Source organism: Phlebotomus papatasi, chromosome 3, assembly GCF_024763615.1.
Source record: "Phlebotomus papatasi isolate M1 chromosome 3, Ppap_2.1, whole genome shotgun sequence".
NCBI lineage: Eukaryota > Metazoa > Arthropoda > Insecta > Diptera > Psychodidae > Phlebotomus > Phlebotomus papatasi.
Genome location: NC_077224.1, coordinates 72,151,743 through 72,179,332, shown reverse-complemented (window position 1 = coordinate 72,179,332; position 27,590 = coordinate 72,151,743). Strand labels below are relative to the sequence as shown.

The following is a 27,590-nucleotide window of genomic DNA, read 5'->3' as shown; positions in this document are numbered from 1 at the left end:
TATTCTTGTTGTCTTTCAGAAGCATTATATTAAACAATAAATAATGATAGAGTATTTACCAAAACAAAGCTTTTCTTATGAACGATGCCTAATTTTAATACTCCCTCCGTCCCGAAAAAACTCATACTTTTGCTAATACATTTTATATGAAAGAATGTACGACATTTTTGGGACAGAGGGAGTATTAATTTTCTCATGCAAATATAATTTATAAATAAAGTATAGATAAAATTCAATCACTAATACTCAAATTTGCAATTAATTGAAAATTGTGATTTTCCGATAAATAATACAAATGAAATTAGAAAAATTATTTCTAACTTGAGAGTTTTTTAATCCCAATAATATGGTTTTAGTAAAAGCTATAAAAAGAATGCATAAATAACTATATTAAGCCTTAATATTGCTTTCAAATTGAAAAGTTTCTAAAGGAAAAATCTTTTAGAAATAACAATTTGTCTTTTAAAGTTGTTAAAAAAAGAAAGATATAAGAAATTATAATAGAATTTTAATAATTTTTCTCCTTGTCTTTCTCAATACCCGTAAGCTTCTAAGCTTTAATACCTAAATTTGTATATGTGCAGTGCAAGCATATTAAATTAACAGTAATTAAATATTCCTATCCCATAAAAATTAATTCACATCTCATTACGAATTATCGTAGACCGCATTTTTGTTAACTCTAAAAGTGTTTTATTAAAAAAAAACCGTCAATTTATTAGCAAAATGTCATAAATTTTTTTTTGAAAATAATGCAGAATTTTATCGTTTTCTATTACCCGTTAACTACCCCAAGGCCTTCATTTAACTGTTTTACCACGTTCTTGTACGAGAATCAAACTCTATTTGCTGCAAATAAATTTAAATTTAATTGAAACTGATTTTGACTTATCAATTAGCGTTTTATTTTTTCTCTTGATATTTTTAGAATTTTTTTATAACGATTATAGCCAGAAATGAAATTATTTATCATCAAATACCACAAACCTTTTGCAAGAAATAAAGGAATTATTTATTACTTTACTTCTTTTTTAAATGAAGAAAATGGGTAATTTAATGCACCCACAATATTAATGCACCCATTCCCAAAAAAAGATGCAATTTGAATTCAAATAATTACCGCGAAAATAAATAGCGATTTTCAGTCTCAATCAGTGTGTCTCCACTGAATTTCGTCAATTGCGGTAGTTGTCTCAGTCACCGCCGAGTTTTCGTATCAGATATCGTAACAGATATCTTAACAATTAGTTTTAAATGTAGATTTGCTTTTAGTTATTAATTTTGTCTATGAAGAGTTAATGAAAAATAAAGTGCGGCCGAAACCTTAGAAAAGCGTTATAGTACTGCTTTTGGATATGAGCATGAGTATTAATATTGATATTCAAAGTTCGTAAAATATTAAAGTAAAGAAATAATGCAGAATTATATTTATTTTCGACTCAAAAGACTTCACCAGGCGTGTCCATTAGGATCATTGCGTAGGCTTAAAATGAAAATATTATTTCGATTCTGTGTGTTATTGTATGGCCAAAAGTAATCTCCGATTATGAAATCATACAAATAGGAATCCTTAATTAGATTGCAAATGTGACCACGAAACTGTTTATTTATTCTTCATGAGGCAAAGAATCCAAGAGGAAATCTCTCCTATTTTCAATCGGATGTGGGAAATGCATATATGAAACCACAAAATTCAATTCAAACCTGCCCCCTAAACGCACTCAGGTGTTCCAATTCCACTGAATTTATGTACAATAGAGTGAATATGAACCGGATGACATCATTAACAATTACCGATTTTCCATTGACTGACTAGTCAAAGGGAATTGGTATGAGAGTCATCAACTAATTTACTTCACTGCCATTCCGGTTATAATATCGGTATTAGTCGGATGTGGAAAGTGACTGATTAGATTTGTCAAATGAAAATGCATATGACATTTTCTCAATTGAATCCCAAAATTTCTAAATACTTATTTTTAAAGATTGTCCACAAATTTGTCTTTAGGAAGATCAAATAAATTGCACGGCAAAGTATCTCGTACTAAAAGTGCTATAAATACTTCCCTATTTAGATAAAGCGGAAAATACCACAAAAACTCCTTGTGATTAAAGAGAGGAAGAGTAAGGGTGGGACAAGTTGATGTTAAAATGTATTGAAGATACATCCGATAAAGTACAAATTCAATTGTATCAACCATGGTAAATGCAATACATCGATTTTCCACCCTCTGGTCTAACCCAGAGTTGGTCCAATTACAAACTTAGCTAATGATCAGTTTTTCATAATTTCAGATCTCCCAAAATATAAAAAAATAATAATTAAAATAAAAAAAGAAGTGTTTGGAGCGTTTGGAGCAAATAAGGATGTAAAAAGGGACTTATGTATTAGAACTGTTGAGCCTGGAGCATTTGAAGGGAGAACGTCCGACCTGACGAAGATTCTTTTGAGTCAACGTACCAATCACTGTTCTGCTGGGGTAATGACTACGGCGAGTGCTATAATAGCTAACTTTAGAAGCATTATATCGCTAGGCTTCGCCGATCGATCGAGCGGTGTGCTCCTAACAGCTTTTCCCGAAGGCGTATACGAATCTGCTCCTCAGTTGGACTTCAACGCTGAAGATGTGAGGATGCTTGATTCGATGCTCTGTAATGATGCCACGGGGGTTCCTTTTCTGAGAAGCAAACGGGTATGTTCCAGTGTAGGAGTTTGTAGTTTGTAACATTCATGGTACAATTAAAACAATGAAGCTGTCAAAACAGGCTCTCATTGGTAATGAACCGATTTATGAATCGATAATTATTAAGTTGTGTTTCAAAATCAGTTCTACTACACCTGTGCCGTTTTAAATGTTTCAAAACTTGAGAAAAACTGTTAAAAGACAGTGTAAAGTAGTTCCCTCGGTTTCCTCTTATCCCCTAATCCTGACCAAAACCCTAAACGAGTCTCTGAAAATAATTTGCAAGACTTTACCACTAATAAAGGCTTGAAGACCGAGCCGAAAGCTCTGGAAATACTACATGTGTTTCTCTATGTGATTGTTACTTCACGATGACTTCCGGAATCCCCCAATGTTTATCCAGGGGCCCATCAAGCCTAATTAAAGGTGAAGCTATTTTTCAATTTTCCTTGGAAAAATTTTGCAGATATTGCACCGCGACTTAAACAAACTCGTAGTTCTTGTATTATTTCGGATAACATTATGATATATCTATTTTTAGATAGCTTTTAATGCAGGTTTTCGAAATATATCAGACTGATAAGTCAATTGTCTTTAGGAAAAAACTTGCCAACAGTCTTCAGTGTCTCTATGCAAAAACGTATGGAAAAATGAAATTTCAATAGGTCTCTAGTTTATCATAATAAAAGATTTATTAAAAAGTTACAGAGGAGATTTTCTAAAGAGCGGTTTTTAATGTTTTTTTGAATTATATGTACATAAGTCAAAGTAATTGTATTACTTTTAATTATTTCGATGTTTTCAAGAACCCAATTTCTTGAAAAAATACTTAAAATCTGTTTCGAAGTAATTGACCTCGAGACACTAAGGAAATGTATGTCTATTTCGAAGCAAACTACGTACGCTTGTTTAGAAAAGAATAGTATCGGCTATGAATTCTGAAAAAAATTAAACGATCGTTGCTTTTTCTTAACTGATTATATTTTTCAAAGATCGCATTCTTTTAAGAGTATCATAATAAATTGCCCAACAATGCATAAAAAGTCGATATTCATTTAATCTAGCAAGCAGATTTATACAGTCAAGTGTGCTAATCCGGGCGCTTCGCTATCTGGATCTTTTATGACTAATTCACTTAAAATAATATTTTTATTTTTATTTCCATAATATAGTAACTACAGTAACTTAATATAACTATTCAAGTTTGAGAAAAACAAAAATAATTTTTTTAACCATTAAATAAGTGAATGTAATCGACTCATTTCAATCTTGTGCCTGCTGGGTTCTGCGCTAAAAAAATTTCTAGCAGTGATATTTTCGCTAATGACAGCTGGCTGATTGAAAATTGTTTTTTTCCTTGTGATAAAAGTATTTTAAATCCAAAGGTTTAATTATTATAAATGAATTAGCGAAAAGGCGACCCAGTTAATGCCAGCTGACTTATTTCAGTATTATCATTATTTTGGAAATTTTATTTAATATTTTTGACATTTTTTTTATATTATGTTTCTGAATGAAACAGTGAATAATTCCATGGATTTAGAAGAAGTAAAACAGAATTTCATCAGTCCAAAAACAAGCGTTTAAGTAGCACTCTTCGGAAAATGATCCAGTTACCCCACCTTACTATATTTATCGATACTAATTATTCGATAGTGTTTAAAAATTATCAATCCCTCTCCCAGGATTTCAGATTCGATATCTAGATAAAAAAAATCATATTTATGTTGAAATCAAAGAGAATAAATCATCGAGTTTAATATATTGCATATTTATTTTTAAATTTGGTCTCCCATCTAGAAAGTTTCAACTCTGTTTCAGCTGGTTACATAGACAAAAAAAACTTGATAGACTTTTACACTAAATTCTCCACAATTTTTCTATTCTTCTCTGTACACAAGACAAAATACGAGTGGAAGAGCTTTTGGAAGCTCTCTAGAGCCATCAGTCTGACAATTGTGCAATCGCATGTCGTAAATATATGTTGTGGAAGAAATGTGGAAGGAAGGGTGGCCAATTTTATTTTTACTCCGCAGAAATTATACCCACTCAAGAATGTAAAAAGAAATTTTTCTCCGTCCAGAAAATTTTTGCCTTTGGAAAAAGTCCAGAAAGAAAATCCATTTTATAAATTTGTGGCTTCTGGGGTGCTCCACATGCTGAAAGTGGCGGTGAAAATTAATTTTGGCGCGGCGAAACATTTGTTAAGTGATACATATGTTTTTTGGGAGTATCATGGGGGATGGGTGAGCTAATTTTCACCAAAGCCACACATACAATTTAATCATCGCCCAAAATTGTATGACTTCCATTTGTAAATTACTTCATGAGCCGTCTCTTCTACCCCTGCAGCATTTGGTAACATTATGCTGCAGTGTTGGGAGCTTTTGAAGCCCTTTTCACACAAATCTCTCCCCCAAAAGCTCTCTATGCTACATGTCTGGGGAATATGCATGGCCACTAATCATTGTTTCAGCACCAGAAAGTCCACATATCTCTCGTTGGGGGTAAACTTGAGATATGTGTGGGTGAATTGTTTCCACTTTATGCAACATCAAGTTATGATCATTTTAGTCCTATTGCCTCTTAGTTAGCAAAATCGCCTCAATTACAGGAGGATTTGTGGCTGGATTTGCAAGTTTGATGCTGCAAATTTTCAAAATATTCAAAAATTCATTTTCCATCAAATTAAAATCCTGCAAATAATCCAAAATTGTTCGAAAACTCTGTTTGATTTTTATTAAAGGTAATATCCTGAACAAAACTAATATAGAAAAAAATAATTGAAAATATTAATCATTAGGGTGAAGTGATACAAGTTGGACATAGTGTTATAAGTTGGACAATTCGCCAGTACAAGTTGGACAGGGATTTTTTCTTGATAAATACAGTAGGGGAGACCGGGGTACCTATAGCCAGGGGTAAAAGTAGACAGTGGATTTTTCTCGTTTTTCTTAAAATGTACATCGAGCAAAGTATTTTTTAATGAAAGTAGGAACACATCCCTATATTCCCAGAAATATTTATAACTCTGATCCTGTTATCCTACAATTTAGAAGCATTTTTATAAAATGGGTATAAAATTGTAGTTTTGATGTTACAGTTTCTGGACCAGCATTTGGTTTTCTGAGTTTCTAGTCAAGATTTCATAGTTTTACCTCGTTTCTGGTTTAATAAACCTAATTAAAAAATATTTTTTTCGGGGCAGTTGTAGTCACTCTTCCGTGGCGGGCTAAAACTATCAATGATTTTTCACTAATACATGGATAATTGTTAGATGAAAAAGTACTATTGATATTCCAAGCAATATTGCCATTTGTATGAGCAACTTGAGAAATAAATTTTTTCAGAATGTTTGCATTAATTTTGCCTCAATTACAAAAATGTCATAAAAAAGTTGGCTAAGGCACTTTTATTTAGGTTTAAGTAACATATTTAGCATCAGTGGGCTTCAGTGTATCAAGTGAAACAATATTTGATATCTCCAGTTTAAAATTTCATCTGGGAAACTAGTGGCAATTAGTACCCCAAAAGTGGCTATTTCTACCCAGGCCGGGGCAAGTGTAGCCAATGTGTCATACTTTTTTCATTATCCTCTCTAGAAAAACTCAACGATTTTAGAGCTTTGGACTACACTGTTTCATATAGCCAATATCCTAATGCTACTTATGAAACATAAAAATATTAGACAAACCTTATCATTTTTTCACAAGTCACTCGCGAAAAAAAAGCTTCATTTGCTGGCTAATTCTACCCCTGCCTCCCCTACTAATTTTTTTTTAACACAAGGAACCAAATTATAAAACTAAAGCAATAAAAATATACAAATAAAAATGAAGTTCTAAATTTATCAAGAAAAAAGCCTTGTTCAACTTGTACCATTCAATTCAATTCAATTCAATTCAATTCATTTATTCATCACAAAAAATAGGGTGTTTCCCTCTTACAAATTTGTGGCAGATGAAGGATAAAAAAAAATGCAAAAAAATAATCAGTGAAAAAGATGTTGGAAGAATAATTAAAAATTAGTTAAAAAAATGTTAAGATTCAAATAACTATTTAGATGTGTTCAGGAAATGCTCCCTTATAGCAGCCCCCGATCTTCTCGTGAGAGGAAGAAGGGAGTTGTACAGGTAGACTCCCATAACAAAGCATGGTCCAACTTGTACCACTTTACCCTATACGTGACTTTTATAAATATAACATATCTCTGAATGAAATTTAGAATTACATTAAAAAAAAAACTTATACGGTCTTCAAATACAAGGGGCCGTAATTCAGAGTAATCTTCGAGAATATTTAGCCTGTAAAATTTGACATTAAGACTTTTCTCAAACTGCCATATTCTTGAGGATCAATCCTTAAGGTATAATGCCCTAGACAAACTTATGATTTAATTAATTATTTAATTATAATTTGATTATTTAATAATAAATAATAATAATTTAATTATTTAATTAATTATTTTGATTATAATTACATTAAGCTGTCTTTCGGCTTAGACCGTAGGTGGTTTCCAGCACATAAGGTTTAGCCATATGGCTTAAGTGTTTTGATTTCTTAAGGATTAGTACCATTAGATTTTGAAAAATTACTCGAACTACAGTGCCCGCTTCGTTATTCGGATGATTGGGAGACAATACGACAGATGTATGTTTCGTAATCCGGATGGATTTTTTTGAATTTGTTCAACGTTTCGAAAATATAATACAAGATTTTTTTGTGGAATTAGTATAAAAGATTTAAAGAAGATTAAAAAGACATAATTAGAAAATTCTATGCTATTATATACTTCATTTATTAAACAAAAACATTACAAGATAATTCATTTTCATTACTTAAGACATACATGCATACATAACATCAAAATTATTTTAAATGTAACTGTCGATAACTCGTCCGGATTATGCCGATCCGGATTAGAGAACGGGCATTGTACTTGGTATTTTGAATTTCGAAATCTTCGGGGAGTGGACCCAGTCAAATCTCCATCTTAAGGCCCAATTATTCCCTAGACAGATTTATGTGTTTAACACACCTACGACTTAAGCCGAGAAGCTGCTTAACGTAATTGTAATCAAGGGGCTCCGTGGTGCAATTGGTAAGAGCGTTCTGCTCTTGAGCGGTGTGACCTTCAACTTGACTGTCACAATCGTGAGTTCGAGTTCCTTCCGGTGCAAATGACTGAAGCGTTTAAAGAGGATATATTTTTCATACACAATGCAAACTAAAAAATAAAAATTTGTAAACTAATTAATGTACAAAATGGGAAAAACAGCCCGATACATCAAAATAAATTAAATAAAATAAAAATTGTAGTCAAAATAATTTTTAGCCTACATTTCCTTCATTTTCCTATTAAGCCGTCTCTCGACTTAAGCCGTAAGTTATGTCTAGGGCAATACGACCTAAGCCGAGAGACGGTTTAATTTGACACTGATGGGAATTTAGTTAAATCAATATTTTAAGTCGTAGGTGTGTCTGAGGCATAAGAAACTTATCCAAAAGACCTTTAACACTAAACCTACCGACCGTTTTTGGTCGTCTTCCGGTCAAATGAAAAACCGCGGTAGGGTAGGATACTCGACAAATTTGTCTTGGAAAAGCCCAAAAAATTAAAATTTAAACACTGAAAAACATATTATATGCATATATTTTAAGAAATTCATAAAGCTTTATACTGACATTGAACCCATTGTACCTTTCAAATATGTGTTAATTTTAAACCGGTTAAATTGACCGGGTCTTGGTAGGTTTAGTGTTATTCAATGATTCTTAAAATTAACGTGTAACAGTACGGGATTAATCTTTATTGCCAAATTTTACATACTAAATATCCTGGAAGATCAACCTGAGTATATTTGAGCCCTTAAATAAGAAAACAAACGTTAATCTAAGTCAAGTTAATAAATATAGGAAATAGAATCAGGTCAAGTAACTATATCACTCACTGAAACCACTGGTTGTCCAGGCGGGCATTTCGTTCATACACAAAAAACCATTGAATCATTCCTAATAACGGGATTTCAGCATCAAAGACAAAGGTTATAAAGGCTCCAGAGAGCGTATTTCTCAACCGAATGGTATCATATTGGGCTTCTTGGAAAGGCCTCGGAATTTCTGACAAGCTTGTGCCAATTAAAATCGTTTTGGTTAACTAATTTTTATCCGAAATTCAATTATATTACTCCTAAGGTATTTTGGATAATGTAGTAAGTGATATATGAATCGGTTCAAATCGGTTATGAATATGAACCGATAAGAATTTATTGTCCGAATATTAATACTATTACTCCTTAAACAATTTCTTGAGGTCTTTTGTGTGATTTATGAATCTGTTCAAGTCGGTGGAGAAGGTGAATGGTGGAAGTATTTTTGACGTATAGCATCAAAATCACGAGTTCGAGCACTTCGCAAAGCCTAGGATGCTTTGTCACCTCTTTTTTATATTGATTTTTTTTTATATATTTTAAATGGAGATTTTTTGGATTAGTGGTATGTTTGTAAAAGGAAACGGCACTTTATGCTCCGCCCAGAATTTAATGTGTTAGAATAAATGTGCAGTGCAGTAATTCGTTATGCAATATTGAAAATTATTATGTCAGTGTTATGTAAGTTTCAGAATATCATGTCTACGGAAGTGGAAGTATTTAAAATTATTACTGCATGAAATTCATTTGTGATATCTAATACCATTTTCTTAAACTGTTTCTTTTCAATTCTGGCATAGAAAATGAACCTTTACAACTTAATTAATAATACCTCGTCCAAGGAGTAACAAAGAAAATTTCTACACAATAAAATTGTGAATTCAATGCATTGAATATCATCCTAGGAATATTTCTCTGAGTGTTTCACCGAATGATTCAGTTTATTGAATTTTGAACTGTGCAGAATTTTCAATTTTAGTAGCAATCTCCAATTTTATACCACTAACAATTGAATTTAAGAGGATTGCAGTATCGTATTTTTGATGATGAAATAATAAAATTTATCGATGCGAAAGTCTTGTGGTGAAATAATCTTTCAAGACATGAATCAATTTCACAGGTAAATTTGCAGCAAACAATATACAACCGCACTATAAATGCAAAATAATTCTATTCCCAGAGCAATTTTCGCCTCGTCATTCTACCCAATAATCTGATACACACTCCATTTATCAATTTTCTATCATGCCACAATTCTCACCCAAGCACTATCGAGAAATTTTACCAAATTCCCTTGATATTTTCGGGTAAAAACAAACACTGAGGTAGAGGCATTGGGATCAATTTGAGGCAAAAAAATCTCATTGAGCCGCAAATGAAGCGATTCATTTAATTCAGAGAGCTTTTGCTTTTCTTATCTAGCCGAGTTTTTGCAGAGAAATTGGCCATTAGTTTGAAGAAAGTTTCCGAATTTCCTTGATTATCGCATAAACACTGATCGTATTACGAAGGAAACACTGCTAGAAATTTTATCAACACATAATTATTTACTACAACTATCACAAATTAAAATAGATCACAAAATAGGTTTGGACTTTAAGCTTTTGAACTCCGAAAGTTTCCAAAAGCTGAACTAGATTTGGAAATCTACATTCACATCAATGCTTGTAATAAGCTTACAAGATGATTTTAAATATTTCAAGACAGAATTATACCAAAACGAAGTAATTATGCTTTTATTTAAGAAGCATAGGTTTAGTTAATTAAATTAAAGTTCTAGTCCTACAATACAAGTTTGCTGTACCTCTTGAGCAATTTTAATTTAGGCGTGACATTTGGCTAAATTACAAATCCAATCAGATTAATCGATAGTAAGGGCCTTGACAGACCTGAGGATTAGTCGAGAGACGGCTTAGCGAAATTATATTCGAAATAATGGTTAGACTTTATTTCTATCATTTTCCACTAAGTCGTTTCTCGGCTTAAGTCGTAAGTGTGTCTAGGGCATAAATCAGTATGCATTAAAAAATCGTACATAAGGAACTTGGAAGTTGCAACTTGGAACTTGGAGAAGTTACACTTTTTTTCAAAGAACTCGCGCAATCCATACATTTTTCAATGAAACTGGAGAACTTATAAATTTCTCAGAGAACCTAGGGAACTTGTACAGTGCAGCTCATTAATTTAAAGACACCCATTTTTTCACACTAAATTTAAATTAATAACCTAAAAAACAAATATAAATTACAACTAGCGCCATCTCAAAATCCATATCTCTAATAGTTGGTAGCACTGTAGCTAGTTTAAGTACTCATATCCAAAATCGTCAAAAACAGATACTAACATTCAAATAAGTATTTTGTTTATATCAATTACGTAAATCGTGCAATTCCAAAAATAATAAGAAAAACGTGTTTTAGCAACATAGGGAAATGTTGGCATGGTTCGCACAGAGTGAACCTTCAAACATCGTAAATTTTCTCTTTGTTTACAAAGAGCTACCTTGTCATTTCTTAGCTATAAGATAGATAATTATTAAGCTCATGAGACGAAATAAGAAGTGGTAAGTCAGCTCTTTGCAAACGAAGAAAAAATTCACATAGTTTGAAGGTTTACTATGTGCGAACCAGGGGCGTGACATTAGCTCTGAAAAATGCGACCAGTTTTAGTGTAAATTTTTACCTGTTTTCGTACACATTTCACGAGATATCTCAGAAACTACGTAGGTTGCCAATTTGGGGTTTTCGGTTTCCCATTCCATATTAAATTGGCTTTTATTTTGCATTTGTATTTTTTGCTAATTCACTCCACAATGACAGAAAACACCGAATAAACTCCAAAGTTTTTTCGGCACGCTAGAAACATATGGAAAACATCGAAAACATATTAATAATAATAATATTTATTACACTTAAGCATACACGATTGATACAAAATTCATAAAGCAATAAGCCATTCATTTTCTTGCGTCCATAGGAAACGTCATGCCCCTGGTGCGAACCAAGCCTACATTCCCCTACATGTGCTTGTTTTTATATAAGATAATAATAATAAAAACAGTTATTATAGGGCAAAGAACAGGCAAATAAGAAACTTGAACATTTTGTTTTCCATGGAATATTAATGCAAAATGAGTAAAAAATGGTGTCAGTCACATAGGAAACGCAGTATCATCGTTTATATTCATAAAGAAAATGAGCCCATCAGAAATATTGCACAAAAATCAAAAGTTTCCAAAAGCGCTGTTGGGAGTGCCATCAAGATTTTCAAGAAAACTAATGGTTCAGCAACCTAAAACGCTCCGATCGGCCCCGTACGACCACGAAACGCGAGGATAAGATGATTGCTATACATACAATACGAGAACGACGACTTACAACCCTGAACTTATTTAGGGTTTTGAATTTAGAAAAAAAGTAAAAATTAATAGTACTATCCGATTAAATAATTTGAAAAAATTAGATATACTTTTTGATAAAAAAAATTTTTTTTTCGATTAATCTAAAATTAAATTTTGAAAAGCTTGTTAATAGTTATTATTTTTGAAATATTTAAATAATGAATGATGCGGCTCTAATGTATTGGGCGAAATAAAATTTATACAATTTATACAAGGAAAGATAACTGATTTTAATTAAACATAGAGCATTATGTTTTATCATATTTTTGCAATTTATTTTTATGTTATTTCATTGCAAATTGCAGAGCATTTCATTGCATTTTTTTATTATGAGTTTCATTGTTCAAATTCTTATAAATAAAAAAAGTCTTGATACTTTTTTTCATTACCTCTCACACATGGTATATTATTCTATCATCATCGAACTTTCCTGGAATTTTTCATTCCCATTTTTTATTGACTTCTTATGGCAATTCCTTGAATTTATTTGTCTAAATTTTTTTTTTAAATAAAATTTAAGGGTTTATTAGGTCTATAGTTAATTTCATACAGTGAAGCTGATAATTTTTTGGGATTCCATTTCTTCGAAAGGAATATATCGCGAATGAATACTTTTTCATCGATGATGCAGATGAAATTTCCTCAAAAGTCGAATCGGAAATTAAATTTACATAGTCTCCATGGTCGTTCTTCTTTCCACCACGAGCTGCCACATTGGCAGGAATCGAGCCAGAAATATCAAAGATGAGATGAAGATGACATTGGCCCAACCCTCGAAGCTCCAGGAGTTTGATGGAGCTGTCTAGTCTCTCAATCTAGGAAGAAAACTTCATGCACATCACGGTGCAGAGAGCCATCGACATTATAATATTGAAGGGAAGAGACCAAATCAAATGTGAACATGATGGGTAGGACGTGAGAAAGGATGGAGGAGCTCTTCCGACGGATGTCTGAATGACTTGTTGAAGCTTTTCAATGAATTTTCAATCATCCAGACAGCCCAGAAAAGTGTGAGAACCTTCATGAGCACCGTGATGAATTTTCCTTATAAACGAGGGAGAAAAAAAAACCGGACTAAATGGCAGAAATACAAGAAAAAGCTGGTGCAGAAAAGAGCTTTATAACTCTCTTCATCCGGCACATGTGTCACATCATATGGAGTTTAATAGATTCTTTGAGGCCTTCCCACTCACAGATTTTCCATCCAAATTCACATTGAACACAATTTTCCGATGGAAAATTGGCAGCTTATTGATATTATGAATCTTGCGACAACACACTTGTATAACTTCTTTTGCTGAAAACTGGGGTGGAAATTTGATTTTCTTCTCCCCACGACAATAGCAATATTATACACACTTTGTCTCCCAAATTTTCTATTATTTTTCCGCTTTCTTGTCTTTATCTCAGAATTGGGATTGTCTTCAAGCATCCAGTGAATTCTTTTTTTTTTTACTCGAAGATTCTGGAGGCATAGAAACGAAAGATCGATAGAGACCTGAAGATAATCGAGGGGTTTCTTGTTTATATTATTTTTTTCTTTTTGAAATTCTTATTGTAAAGGATTTTTATTTAAAAAAATTAAAATATTAGATGAGATCATATATTCTGTCAGTAGAAGAGGTAAAAAGTTTGGAGTGGTATATCTCAGCTCCTGATGAACATAATTGGATGAGTGAACTATTGTTGGAAAGCTTGGTTCATTAGCTTTCAGAATCTGGTATATGTAATTGGCTATGGGTAAATCATGATCATCCAGAACCATTTATGTCGAAGAAGACACTTTTTGCAGCGTCATTTTTGACCATCTACTGCTGGGACCAGGAGTGACCCACAATTCTCGCACTTGGACTGTTCGTTAGAGGAACTCAAATGGTATAATTTGTAGAAGAAACTTTTTTTTTGGACGTCTTACTTTTTTTTATTCATCGACTTTTGCAAGAATTTTAACATTTTACACGCATAGAAAAAAATGACAGAAATCCTTCTATCTCATTTTCTGGACAAACTAATGAAGATATCGACTTGGAATGTTCTGAGTACCCCCCCATAAGTTGATCCAAGGAATCAAAATATCATATCAATTTCATCCCCACGTCTATCCTTCCCCTCCAGAAACCACTCTTTTAGGATTTCAGTAATTTTTTTCTTGCGTGTAAAATGTTAAAATTCTTGCAAAAGTCGATGAATAAAAAAAAGTAAGACGTCCAAAAAAAAAGTTTCTTCTACAAATTATACCATTTGAGTTCCTCTAACGAACAGTCCAAGTGCGAGAATTGTGGGTCACTCCTGGTCCCAGCAGTAGATGGTCAAAAATGACGCTGCAAAAAGTGTCTTCTTTGACATAAATGGTTCTGGATGACCATGATTTACCCATAGCCAATTACATATACCAGATTCTGAAAGCTAATGAACCAAGCTTTCCAACAATAGTTCACTCATCCAATTATGTTCATCAGGAGCTGAGATATACCACTCCAAACTTTTTACCTCTTCTACTGACAGAATATATGATCTCATCTAATAGATAAATTGCGTAAAATCATCGTTGATTAATCTTTTATCTAAAAAATTCAGTTACCTTATTTTATTTTTAATTACAAACAGGGTCTTAAGATAAGAAGCAGAGATGACTTAAACGAGTTTAAGAATGAGATCTAGCTCAACGAATGTCCCGAAATTCTAAATGACAAGTAACTTTAACATTTTTTTTTAAATAAAACTTATCACTTGCTCCAATATCTTATCTTACGTCAAATTTTTTCAAAAATTTTACCTTATAAGAAATGAGCGAAATTAAATTAAGTCTCATGACTAAACCAGGTCCGAATTATGATAAATCCGAAACTTAGTCCTATTGAAAAGAACAATTTTATTTAATTTCCAAAAAGATGAATTTTGCAAAGTTAAAATCCGATCTAAAAAAAAGTCTTTAGAAATTGATTTACCGAAAGGTAAGTTTCGTTCATTATTAAGTCAATAACAAAATCAACACCATTATCCCAAAATAAGTTTTAAATTGTTAGAAAATTTCTCAGAACTCTTAAGACCAGGTGTTCGAAAAGAAAAGTTCTTCAAAACTGGCTAAACTAATCGTATTCATGATTATCATCCATGCATATGCAAATTTTCAGTGAAAAGTGTATTATAAACAGTAGAAAAATATTTTACAACTTAAAATTTACAAGAAAAATCTTGCTGTCGCAGGAACTTTGTCAGAATATAAAAGTTTGGCAAAGTTTTAGTTAAATTTTCTAAAATTTGGGTTTATTGCATATTAGGAAAATTCTGCGAAAATGTGTCAGCTTAGCGGAATTGCCGGACTCAAGAGACAAAGCCATATAAGAATTATCCTTCGGGAAAAGATGAGTATATGCGGGTTTGCTGCCAATTAAATTTTGGCAATGAATTAACAGAAAAGTATTTTAATATGGAAAATTTGGTTACGACTTTCAAATATTTTTTTCTTTATCTTAAAAAAAGTCTCATAGTAATACCAGTTAAGTATTTTTGTAAGTAAGTTATATTTTTTATGTTTTTTATCATCACTTAACCAGAAATTAGAGCTAAAAGAAAGTGTTTCAAGTAGAATTGTTGATAAAGAATTATTTAGCTGTTTTTGTATATTTAAGAAGCCAATAAAAACTCCAGAAGTGCAGGGAAAATTAAGAATTTTATGTTCTTAATACAAAGGGGTTGAACACACTACGTAAAGAACAAAGTCAAAAAATATATTTTTAAATCAATCTTTAGTAAAAAGCATAAAGTGGTTAATATTATGTTCAAATCCTGCACAACTTAAAATGATTTTACATGTATGTAATACATCCATAGATTTAACACGAAAAGGTTAAAATTACAAATAAAGAGCGCACAGTTTCACCACAAAATGGTCAAAATTGAATATAAAATCTTCACAGCTTTCGAACGAAAGGCTTAGCAATTTAGATCGTTTTTACTCGGATTCTGTGCAGATTTTATTGAAAATAAATACAATATCGTAATTCCTGTGTGAATTTTTGTTTAATACGTTAATCTCATATTAATAATAAAGCACGATGGTTTTTAGAATATTAACACAGAAACATTCATTACCACAGAATCAATGTTAGCAAGGAGACACTGATTCTCTTCATGAACATTGTTTTCTGAAATGTGATGTCTTGGACAAGGTATTGTTACGGAAACGAGATAGAAGATGTGAGGGACGAGTCAGGAGAGATGAAGAAGAAAGTAGGAGAATTTTATCGATGATAAAAGTTCAGTTGTCCACTGATCTCGCTAGAGTGATGATCACCAAAATGTAAAGTGAGTGCAATAAATGTAATAGTGCAAATTCCTGGTGTATAAAATTCATTCCTTGTGACCCCAGTAACTCAATTTCGTTACATTATATAGCAAAATCCCTAAAAAAATATCGTTATGAAGAGAGCAAGAAATAAATCTTAATTACAATGATTTTTACAATATTTATGATTAGCAGAAACCACGGAACAATTGGAAAACTCCCTGAGCATGTAGATATAGAAGTTAAAAATTATTAATCGTTTATGGTTACTATTATATTGGTTCAAGCGGGTAGTAGAAATTGAATTGGTATTGCTAGTAAATTACATCATGCATTTTAGTCGACAAGCTTTATATTTTACTGATTAGGGGAAAGTGACCATGCTTGATACTGTAAAATGATGTCCAAGGTTTGTGATTATTTTCTGATTAACACACAAACCGAAGCGATTCTTGCACTATGACAAAAAAAATGTCTCACTTATTAGGTTCATAATCCAACCTCAAATAGTTCCTGGAAATCCTTAGATTTTCCTCAAGAAGAAAATGGAAATTCAGTAGCGATTTTTATACTAGTTGGGTCCGGGGCCTTCCTGTATAATAATTGATTCGACAATTCGGAGGCCCATTTTCATTGCAAAAAATTCACCGGATACAAAAAATTGCACATCAATATTTAGACGGATCTCTAATATATCTGCTTAAATCGTTTATATGACTGGTTATTAGTTTTAAAATCACATTTATGTAATTTTTCTAAGCCATGTTTTTATGACATTAGGGCGCTAGCGAAAACCGTTTTTTTCACTTTGAGTCCATGAAAATGTCATTCTGCAACCTTAAAATTCAGGCAACAGGGTTGAAGATTATGTCAATTGTCGGTAAAATTGGCGGATTGCAATATGTGTAATTATGAAATAATCACATCTAATGATATAGTTGCCACATTAAAATTATCATTCATGGACCCTTCTTAAAATATAGGATGGACACAAGTAGAATTTATGAATTTGTTACCACCCACAAAAACAGTGTCCACCAAGTAAAAATATTTTTACATAAATATTAGTACTGATGACCCCTCTATGTGCCTATGATAGTAGTTTTCGTGAACAGCGACATTAATTAAGAAATACTTATGAAATATCATGCATCGAAATTACAGTTTTGGGTCTATTTTTGATTTTTGCTTCCTGAAACTAGGAAAAAAGAGCTAGGATCCTAATTTTTTTAGGAAATGTGAAGCTTAGCATCAGCTATTGAAATATATTGCGATGAGTCATAACTTTTGATTAACATAGGAAAAAAATAGTTATTATCAAGCTTGGATCGTATCAAGCATGGTCACTTTCCCCTACAGCGAAATCTTTGATTGAGTAAAAAATAAAAAATAAATTGAATTTGATATTTGATGGGTATCAATCAATTTTACATTTTTTTATATTTTAACTTTACATGTTAAAAATGTAACACATGTTAAGGACTTTTTTTTCTATGTAAAAATGATGTAAAATGTAAAAAAATTCGCCCAACCCTGTTGAGAATGGATTTATAATAGGAAAAATGCCTATCTCCACGCAAGATTAATCTGAGGATATCTCATAATACCTCAATAGACATTTGGCTTAGGAACATAGATTAGAGATTTTTTGCATCACTTTCCCTTACCTGATCCTTTAAAGCTAAATTTAATGAGCTAAACATTAAGCATCAGCCTGATTTTAATATAAACGAATGATACAGAGTTATTAGTTGTATTAAATAGTTTCTTATCAATAAGTTCCTAATCCATTGAAAGAAAATGTAAGAGTACAAAACAAGTCAAAAGACCTAAGAAGATGATTCTCAATGTATTCATCTGTGCAAATGGCTAAAGTTTCCTCTGTAATTTTGTACCTACTCTTTTTGCTCCAACTTATAGAAATTTGAGATTCCCGTGAGTTTGTGCAGGTGCAAAAGATTGAGAATTTTCCGTGACTGTGAAAATGAGAGTGAAAAGTACACTTGAGAAGTGCAAACTTGTGCCACTAACTTAATTTTCCGCGATTATTGCACACGCCAAAAGACAAAAGCCAGGGAAGATCACGGGGTGTTGAAAATGAGTTTTATCACCTTAAGACATGAGGAGGATTCTCTACGATGAAGGGAGAGTTGGAGAAAAAAAAAGCTCAAGCAAAAGTTGGGCACTTTTTTTTCAGCCCCAAGTCTTTAATGGAGGTGGCTGAGAATATTAAAACACGCCAACAATTTTTATTCAGCAGCTAATGTTGGAGGTGAATAAAATAAATCCACTTCTCATTCTTTTGGGAAATGGTTGGAGGAAGAATGGGGGAGTTGGTGAGTTTCCACGGTGGAAAATTGGTTGAGGATAAGACATTGGAGCTGAGAAAGTTTATGTAAAACATTCTTGGAGAGACTTGCTGCCTCTCCATTCAACTTAGTGCATTTTTTTTATATTCTGCAATGTTCATGAAAACTGCAAGCAGCAAATTGCCAGAGTGAGACAAGGGTAAAAAAAAACTGCTGAAAAGTGTAAATTTCCGAGTATAACTTGGCAAGTATATAGTCATCGAGGCTAAAAACGAGCTGAAACACAAATAAGTCGTTGGGCAAAAAATCACCGCTTTTTCCACCAAACGCCCACCTTTTTTTTATCAAACCACCCACCCACCCAATCCACACCCATCACCCACACTTCCCACCGAAATGCAACCAGTGTGAATTGGAGAGCTTTTTTACTTGATTGTTTTCCAACCCCACCATCATTTAATTGGAGTGTCTCTTTCTATGGATCAGACTCTCTATGCTATTTTCTCTGCCTGGAAAATTTACCAATTTCCCAACTCACCTGAAATTCCATCATACGTCCACCTTTTGTCCGGAATGTTGACGGGCAGAAGGATGGCAAAAAAAGAGAGGATCCAGAGGAAATTGATTACAATTTGTGCATTTTCTTCCCATCGATCGCTCTTCATCTACTCACCATTCCTCCCAACTTGCTCTAATATCTGCAAAGAAAGTAGACACAATGTCACTAGCGAATCAATTAAATTGCATTCAAGTGTTTTTCCTTCAACTACCAACACTTCAAGTACCCAAGCACAAACAACCATGTCATATTGCTTTGGCAAAGAGATGGAGAAATATAAGACTAAATGGAGTGAATAAAGTTTGGCGCATTGGCAATAAATTCTATAAATCTCTCAACTTTCTTCCCCCATTCCCCTGCTCAGATTCTGCATTCACTGAAGAAGCTTTCACAAGTTGTCATAAAAGATTGTGAATAAGGAAAGAAAAAAAACTCTCCCGGTTTTACCCTCATACTCCCCCAACTGCCTCAAAAACATCAATGGCAAATGGTTTGGGGGATGAAAAGAGGAGAAAATACATGCAATATCAGGCCATTTATGCGAAATGTTATTGCAGAGTTGCAGTGCAGGTAGATAGAAGATTTTTTGACTTCATGTGGTTGTGATAATAACCCTAAAAATTCAGAGGATGACCAAGTATGGTTAGCGAGTAACGGATCGACTAATGGGCTGCGATCCTGCGATCAATCTCCATAATCGGATGATTGGCAGCCACAGTGCGTTGTGAGTGAAACAGCTATTTATGCGATCAGTAAATTTAAAGATTAAAAGGTTGAAGAGAATGACGAAATACGTCCTGAAATACTGAAGCTCATGGATATAGCGAGGGTCAGTGTGCTTTCGCGGGTCATTGAGGTGGCTTGTAAAAGTTGTAGAGCATTAAAGAACTGACAAGTTTAGAGTAGGACTCTTGAGCCTTGAGGAGTTTGCCCAAGAAGCAAAATAGCTGCCTTATAGAACCAAGAGTTAGACATGTCTTTTAGTGCACTTTTAAAAGACTTAAAATGAGAATTTTCTGTTGAAATACCTATAGACGCTCTTAAGACTAAGGTACTTTACTTGTAGTGATCTCAGTGATGGAACCAACAACGTCATAAGCAAATAAAAAGACATTTGGTTCCATAATGCCTCACTTAAAGAATTCTACAAGACTATATTAAAAAAAAAAATTGCTTCTTGGGGGAAGAATAAAGCGCTTCCTAACGAAGACTATTCTAACCTAACTGTTCAGCTGGAGTGGTAATTCTGAGGGGTCCTATAACGACGGCTAAACTTAGGTTACGATATCGCTATATTATAGAAAATTGCCGTGTAGATGATAAATGTGTTATCGGAGAGGGAAATCCTTACCAGCGAAATGAGGATGACACCAGATTCGTAGCTGTTCTGGAATAGGCACTGGAACTCAATTCCGAAAGGTTAGCCATGAGAGGCCCGTAGCATTTGTGCTACAAGTTGGACAGATCGTACCCGTATTCAAGAAGAAAAAGAAGAAAGAGTGCTCTAATTATAGAAGGATTTTCCTTCTAAGTTTGTCCGACGCAGTGTATGCCAAAGTTCTTGAGAGAACATTCCGAGACTTAGTCGAGCCCAGACTGGATAAGGAACAATGCGGTTTCAGACCTGGTAGAAGCACCACAAATCTGCTTTTCCCCCTGAAGATGATGCCCCTGCCGAGATGAAGTACCTCCGTACAGTTAAGAGAATCACTCGTCAAGATCGAGTGAGGAACGTGGCCGTTCGTAAGGAGCTAGGAGTCGAGGAATTGCTTCTTCGAGTTGAGAGATCACAACTTCAAAGTTATGGTCATATTCAGCGCAAGAATGAAGAAAGACTCTCCAGAAAAGATATGCAAGCCATTCTGAGGAGACCTCGACCTCGTGGTAGACCCAAGGCTAGGTGGGTGAATCAATTTCCGGATCTTGCCTTGGAGTGTTTTGGGATTGACTGCGAACATATTCCTGAAGTAGCGGAGAATCGATAGGCGTAGACTGTGAACCCGGATTTCCGGGGTCGTGACCCCGAAGGGATAAACGAGAAATGTATTTTTGTGACTAAATACATCATAGCAAGAATTGACGGAAACACAAGACTTTTCTTGACTTTCGCAATTTTATTCTTTACGACGTTTCGAGGATGAATGTCCTCTTCATCAGGTATCGAATTTTTGTTGGGAAAATCACGTTCAGGCGGGAAATGGTTACACTTTTTTGGACTTGGATCACAGATTGCACTTTTAAGTTCACCATTCGACTAATCGACACAGATCAAGTGCAATCTGTGATCCAAGTCCAAAAAAGTATAAACATTTCCCGCCTGTACGTGATTTCTCCAACAAAAATTCGATACCTGATGAAGAGGACATTCATCCTCGAAACGGCGTAAAGATTAAATTTGCGAAAGTCAAGATCAAGAAAGGTCTAGTGTTTCCGTCAATTCTTGCTACACCCCATCGGACCGAAATTCTTCACATAATTACATCATATTAGTCACAAAACCTTGATATATACGATCTGTTATTCAGTGGTTTCAGTCGTTTACCTGATGAGATCGGTCGTCATAAGTCGGCGGCAGACTCAACCAAGAATTATTTGAGGAGAAATATGTGAATTCAATTGAATTGAAAATAGAATCATTTATCTGTCAGGAGTTTTCAAATATTCAATCTTAAATCTGTGCCCAACCTCTGCACTTTCCCTATCAACTCTGAAAATATGGAACGGGAGTAGAAGAAACATGGCATTTTTGACAAATGCTGCACACCCTTCACAAGTAAATATTCGTCCTTTTGTTGGAATCATCTGCAAGCGAGAGTCATGGTTTGTGGGAAAGTTTTGGCATAGTGAGGGGGTATTCAATGCAGAACCCTTGAGGAAGTTTCTGGGTGGCTTTTGGCGTCGCACCGAAAAATTGGCGCCATCGAGACGGGAAAAAGTTGGTGTTTTCACCATAAAATCTTCAACTTATGGCATCCATTTCGCCTCTCGAAGAACACTCATACACCCTTTTATTCAATCCCTTAGCCTTGTTGAATGATGTCAGAGATTGTACCATTTGCCATTTATGAGAAAACAACAAATTTATCCCAGAAATAGTATTTCAGTGTTGGAATTCCGGGATGCAAATATCTATGCGGCATTTTGACTGGGTTAACCCAGAAGAATTGAATTTATCTTCAATTCTTCAATAAAACTTTTCAATTCCTCTGTGTTTCCATAGTTTCAACATTTCAATTTACAACCAAAAAATAATACGCGTTCTCTTGGATGTCATCCAACATTTGATGACACTGCGAAAAATCTGCAGGACGTGGCGCCAGGAATCTGGACGCCGCATTTGCAGAATAAAAAAGAAATAAACATCGCACAAAAACACTATCTTATAAATTTCTGCCACGAAATGTTCTCTCTCTTGCGCATCTCTCGATGAAATTGGGATAATTTGTTATTTTTGCCATGGGGTATGTTCTCCCATGGCTAGTCTGCATCGTGCTATCTTGAGAGAAAGCCAGAAAAAGAAATAAAATACTATGTGGTGGAAAGAAGTGATTTCACCATGACTAGAGTTGAATGTCTTCTAGATGATTGAACACGAAAATTTATTCATATTGATTTTATTTTGGCGAATAGGCCCTGCTCAAAATTCTGATGCAATTGCAAAGCGATTTTTTCCAATTTTGTTTATTTGTTAAATGTTAGCTGGGCAAATAAATGGAATAAATTGATATTTGTAGAGAATTGATTATTGATTTTGTTGTTGCATGTCAGAAGTCTAATCGACTCTTGGGATATACAGGCTTTTGCATAAAAGATTCTTTATTAACAATATAAGAAGAATTTAGAACTAAATTTCGCCAGTATTAATTGAATCAAATTTGAAATAAATATATCACTTCTTGGAAATTACAAGGGGCCAACTCAATCTGAGCCATTTTTCAGGAGAAAGCATGAAAGATTCAACTTTGTATAAATAATTATCTCAATTAAGTATGTTAATAAAAATAATTTATTTCTTTTCTTTTTATATAAGCATTGATATAAACCCTGAAACTTACAAATTTTCACCTTTTAAAATATGTATTTTTTAAGAATTAGCTCCTTCTTCTCTGGAGGTTGGTCTCGACGCTAAGACGGCGATGGCCGCATGGGGAGTGGGTTAAAAGAAAGAGATGAAATAAAAATTCTATTCTATTCTCATTCTAAATGATGCGCAAATTTTCCTGAAATTGCAAAGACAAGGGATCAACTTCCTTGAGTTAGTCACTTGTTTTACAAAACTTCGAACGATAAATCGATTTTGTAAAAAGAGTAAAATTTCGAAAGACTTTTCAAATAACAAAATTAAATGACTTATATCATGTGAAAATTTATTAAATAATCTTTTTGTAAATGCATTATAATCTCAAAATTACAAAAAAGTGAGTTTGCCCCTTATAACTTCCAAGGAGCGATATGCAGAATCGGTGTCGGCTAAAATCCCAAACGGCAAAATCCCAAATGGGACAAAATCCGTAAAACCAAAATCCCAAAACGCAAAAATTCCGAAAATCCAAAATCCGGAATTGGTCGTAATTCCGAAAAGCTGTAATTTATCTTTCAGGACTTTGGCTCAGACGAGATTTTTAATTTCGAAATTTTGACCTTCAGGATTTTGTCCGGGGCCCCTAAAATGGTTTAATATAGGGAACAGTGGGGCAGTTTCAAGCATGAATGTCTTTCTTAAAAAAAAATAAAAACTGTTATATTTTTCACTATCCAATCAAATTTCGTTTATTTCAACGACTCCAATAGAGCAAATACATACAAATTTTAAACATTAATAAGAAAATATGTTAAATTTTAGATTAAATATCAAACTTTAAAATAACTTTTGATGATTAAGTACTTGAGAGTTTTTAACGATTAAATTAGTATATACAATAACTTCGAAAAGAAAAAAAACCAAAGAAGATTTCCTTCCACAGATTAAATCTGGCCTTCTCTGGAGATTGGTCAAGTGGTTTAGCAGAGTGACAAAGCTCTTGCAAGACAGCAATTGAAATTTTTATTTGTTTATAACTTGGGAAAATATTGTTTAGGGAAAAGTGGAGCACCTTTAAATTCAGGTACTTTTGTAGTATTAGGGTTTTTTCTCTTACTTTTAAATGAAACTGGACATTACCATAACAGAATATAGCTGCACAAATCAATTGAGAAACTTAATGACATTTCAATGAGCGATAAGTGACAAGCTGTCACTTATCCCTCATTATGCCTGCTCCTGTTGCCCTGATTCCGCGCAACAACTGCCACAATCTTCTATTTGTAAGTGATATATTGTAAACATAGTATTTGGCATATACGACCAGTGATTCAGTGGTTTCTGCCGCTTACCTGATGAGATCGGTAGTGAAGTCGGGCGGCAGCCGCACTAAGCATACTTGAGGAGAAATACATTGAATTGAATTGAATTGAAACATTATGAAAAAAACTCAGTTCCATTCAAAAATATGAAGAAAAGTCAAGGGTTGAATAACTGGCTCTCAAAGTGAACCGTGAGCCGCGATCAGCAAAATAATGTCGATCTGGAGCTAAAAATCGACTAATCAGTATTATTTTGCTAAGAAATCGACAGATCTGCACCATTTGGTCAGAAATCGGCAGATTGGCAGATTAGCATATGAGATCAGCAAATTGACACGAAATCGGCAGATCAGCTCCATTTTTGTAAGAAATTTGAGTAAACCATAAGCGGCATAGTTACCTAACCTCTTTGAAAAAGCCCTATTTCAAAGATACCCCAATTCAAAGGTACTCCATCCACTTCCCCCTAAACAAAAAGTAATTCTTTAGCAAAAAATAACTTTAAAAATTTTAATAAAGTGATTAAATTTTCATTTAAATTTTAAGTTTCCTAATTTAGTCTTGCTGTTTTTAACATAATTTTGAAACTATGATAGATCACATTCTTTACAAAACAAAAGAAAATAAAAAGTTTTTTTTAATGAAGTTTAAAAATGGGTATCACGATATTATGATCATTATGATGATAATATAAAGCAACTAATAAATCAAAGAAATTATGTTCTCATTTTCATTTTTTAATCATGAAATTCAAATGTAAACAATTTATAATTATAAACCAAGATTTTATACGTAATGCCCAACGCACAATAACTTTTGTTTAGTAAACATGTTTTTGGCATTTCAATGAGAGTGAGTCAGATCTAGATCTAAATCATCTCGCTCATTCTCATAGGAAATTTTGAAAACATGTTTACAAACAAAAGTTATTGTGCGCTAGGCATAAGCTCACTCAGATTATTCGATAGCATACACTTCAGATCCGGAAAATATCATGAAACCAAAATTCATGTTTCCCAAACCGAAATTCTGAAATCTAAATCCTTTTGAACATCAGAACAAAATAAATTTAGTAAATATACTTTTTATTGAAAAAGAGTGTGGCATATACAATATGTTTAAATAAGAATGAAATAATATGGATTTATATTTATTGAATATTTCCGGAATCTTCCAGTTGCAGGGAATATGGAAAAATCTTTACTTTACATGTTGAGCCGAAAGGCTCAACATGTAAACTCAACATGTACTCTTTTTGAATTTTATATTCCTAAAGATTGAATAAATGAATTGAATTGAATTGAAATTTTCTTTGCCAAAATCTCAAAATTGAAGATATTTTTACTGCTTCTAAGAATTAGAATTTTGTACTGCTCATATAGTCATTCGAGGGGAGTTGGAACAATGGGAGAGATGGACCACTTCGCCTCCTGCCTACACATTATGCACGATCTCAACCTCATTTGGTATATTTGTGCCCTTCAATATTCTGATGAAAACCCCCAAGTTACAGCTTTCTACCTTTAAAATTGTACGAGAAAATTGATATTGAATTTTTTGGATGTCTGAAAAATGGCCAAAAATATTTATTTCGCCATAATGCCCAGCGCACAATAACTTTTGTTTAGTAAACATGTTTTTGACATTTCAATGAGAGTGAGTGAGATCTAGATCTAGTTATCTCGCTCACTCTTATAGAAAATTTTGAAAACACGTTTACAAACAAAAGTTATTGTGCGCTGGGCATAAGAATACGTGTATTTGGGGGTTGAGGAGAGATGGAACTTAATAGTTTTGGCAACACTTCCGGTGTGAATTTTGGTCAATGTTCTTCGAAATCTTTTCAAGTAAATCTTAGAAATTATTTTCCCTAAATTTTTGGTAAGACTGACTTGATAAACTCAGCGAAATTGCCAACGAAGTAAATGAGCCACATATTCCACAAAATAAATTATTTGTACTGAAAAAATAAAATAAACTCTAATAAATTCAATGAAATAGTGTTCATGTCTAAAATCACTTCCCTCCTATTCTAAATTAATAAAATAAACTATAAATATTTTGCTAAAATTAGGGGTATTCCATCTCACCCGCTCTTTTTTTGAGTGCCTCAAAATGCAACTTTTTTTAAATCCTATTTTTCGAAGTGACTATTTTCATCTAGGCATTTCTAATATTGGTTATCTTAAATTTAGAGTCTTCAAATGATAAGCCAGTGAGATTCGTCATTGTCTCGCATTCAAAACGTATCCGCAATATTGAATATAAAAAAGGTGTTCCACCTCTCCTCGAATGACTATATATAATTTTTAATCAACAAATTTCATTTTTATTGGTCCGGAACATCTTTTAGATCAGGAAATTTTGAAATTAAAATTCACATCTTTGTCCACCTCAAATGTTTTCGTATATGTTTATCCATTCTTTTACTCTCTTCTTTCATTTTGAACATCATAAGAAATTCAATTTAGTAAAATTTTGAGTGCCACAGAGTGCGGTAGTTATAGGGGTTATATGTCACAACTTTGAAAAAATGGGTATGTGAATTTTGATTTCATGAAACTTTCTTGACCTGAAAGGTAAGCCTGAAGGTAGCAGTAAAGTAATGTAATGATAATCTCTCTGCTTAGTGTTGCTCAATTTTTTTTTATGGTTCCTGCACACCTTTAAGATCGGCAAAATTTCACGAAGTCGAAATTCGCATCCCTTTCTCAAATCCATTCTATGTGTTTATCCCACTCTTTCACACGCTTCTTCTTTTTTTTTAAACATAATAGCAAATTAAATTTATCTCTATGGAGTTTAGATACATATGCAAAATGTTTGAGAAAGAAATGGATGTGAATTTTGATTTCATGTAATTTTCTTGACCTAAAAGGTATGCCGGAAGTATTATGGATCAAATTCAATTTTTACTGATCGATTAATACAGTGCAAAATAAAGAAAAATGTTTATCGAATTTAAATTAATGGAATAATGTAATTATCTGTAATTTAGTCATAAGCTCACTTCCTTTTTTTCTAATGTTATGGTTGGCAGAAAATCCATCTGCATTATCATTATCTGGAGTTCTAGA

The 27,590-nt window shown here is 33.2% G+C and overlaps 1 protein-coding gene across 3 annotated transcripts in view; it reads right to left on the bottom strand.

Moving 5' to 3' along the window:
• Positions 1-27,590, bottom strand: part of LOC129807711 (carbonic anhydrase-related protein 10) — a 196,858-nt gene that overhangs the window by 103,006 nt on the left and 66,262 nt on the right. For all 3 annotated transcript variants that reach the window (XM_055857160.1, XM_055857162.1, XM_055857161.1), the window contains 2 exons: positions 19,285-19,309; positions 19,150-19,172 (listed from right to left, as the gene is read on the bottom strand). In XM_055857160.1, the coding sequence (XP_055713135.1) occupies positions 19,150-19,172; positions 19,285-19,309 (48 nt within the window). The remainder of the gene's footprint in view (positions 1-19,149; positions 19,173-19,284; positions 19,310-27,590) is intronic.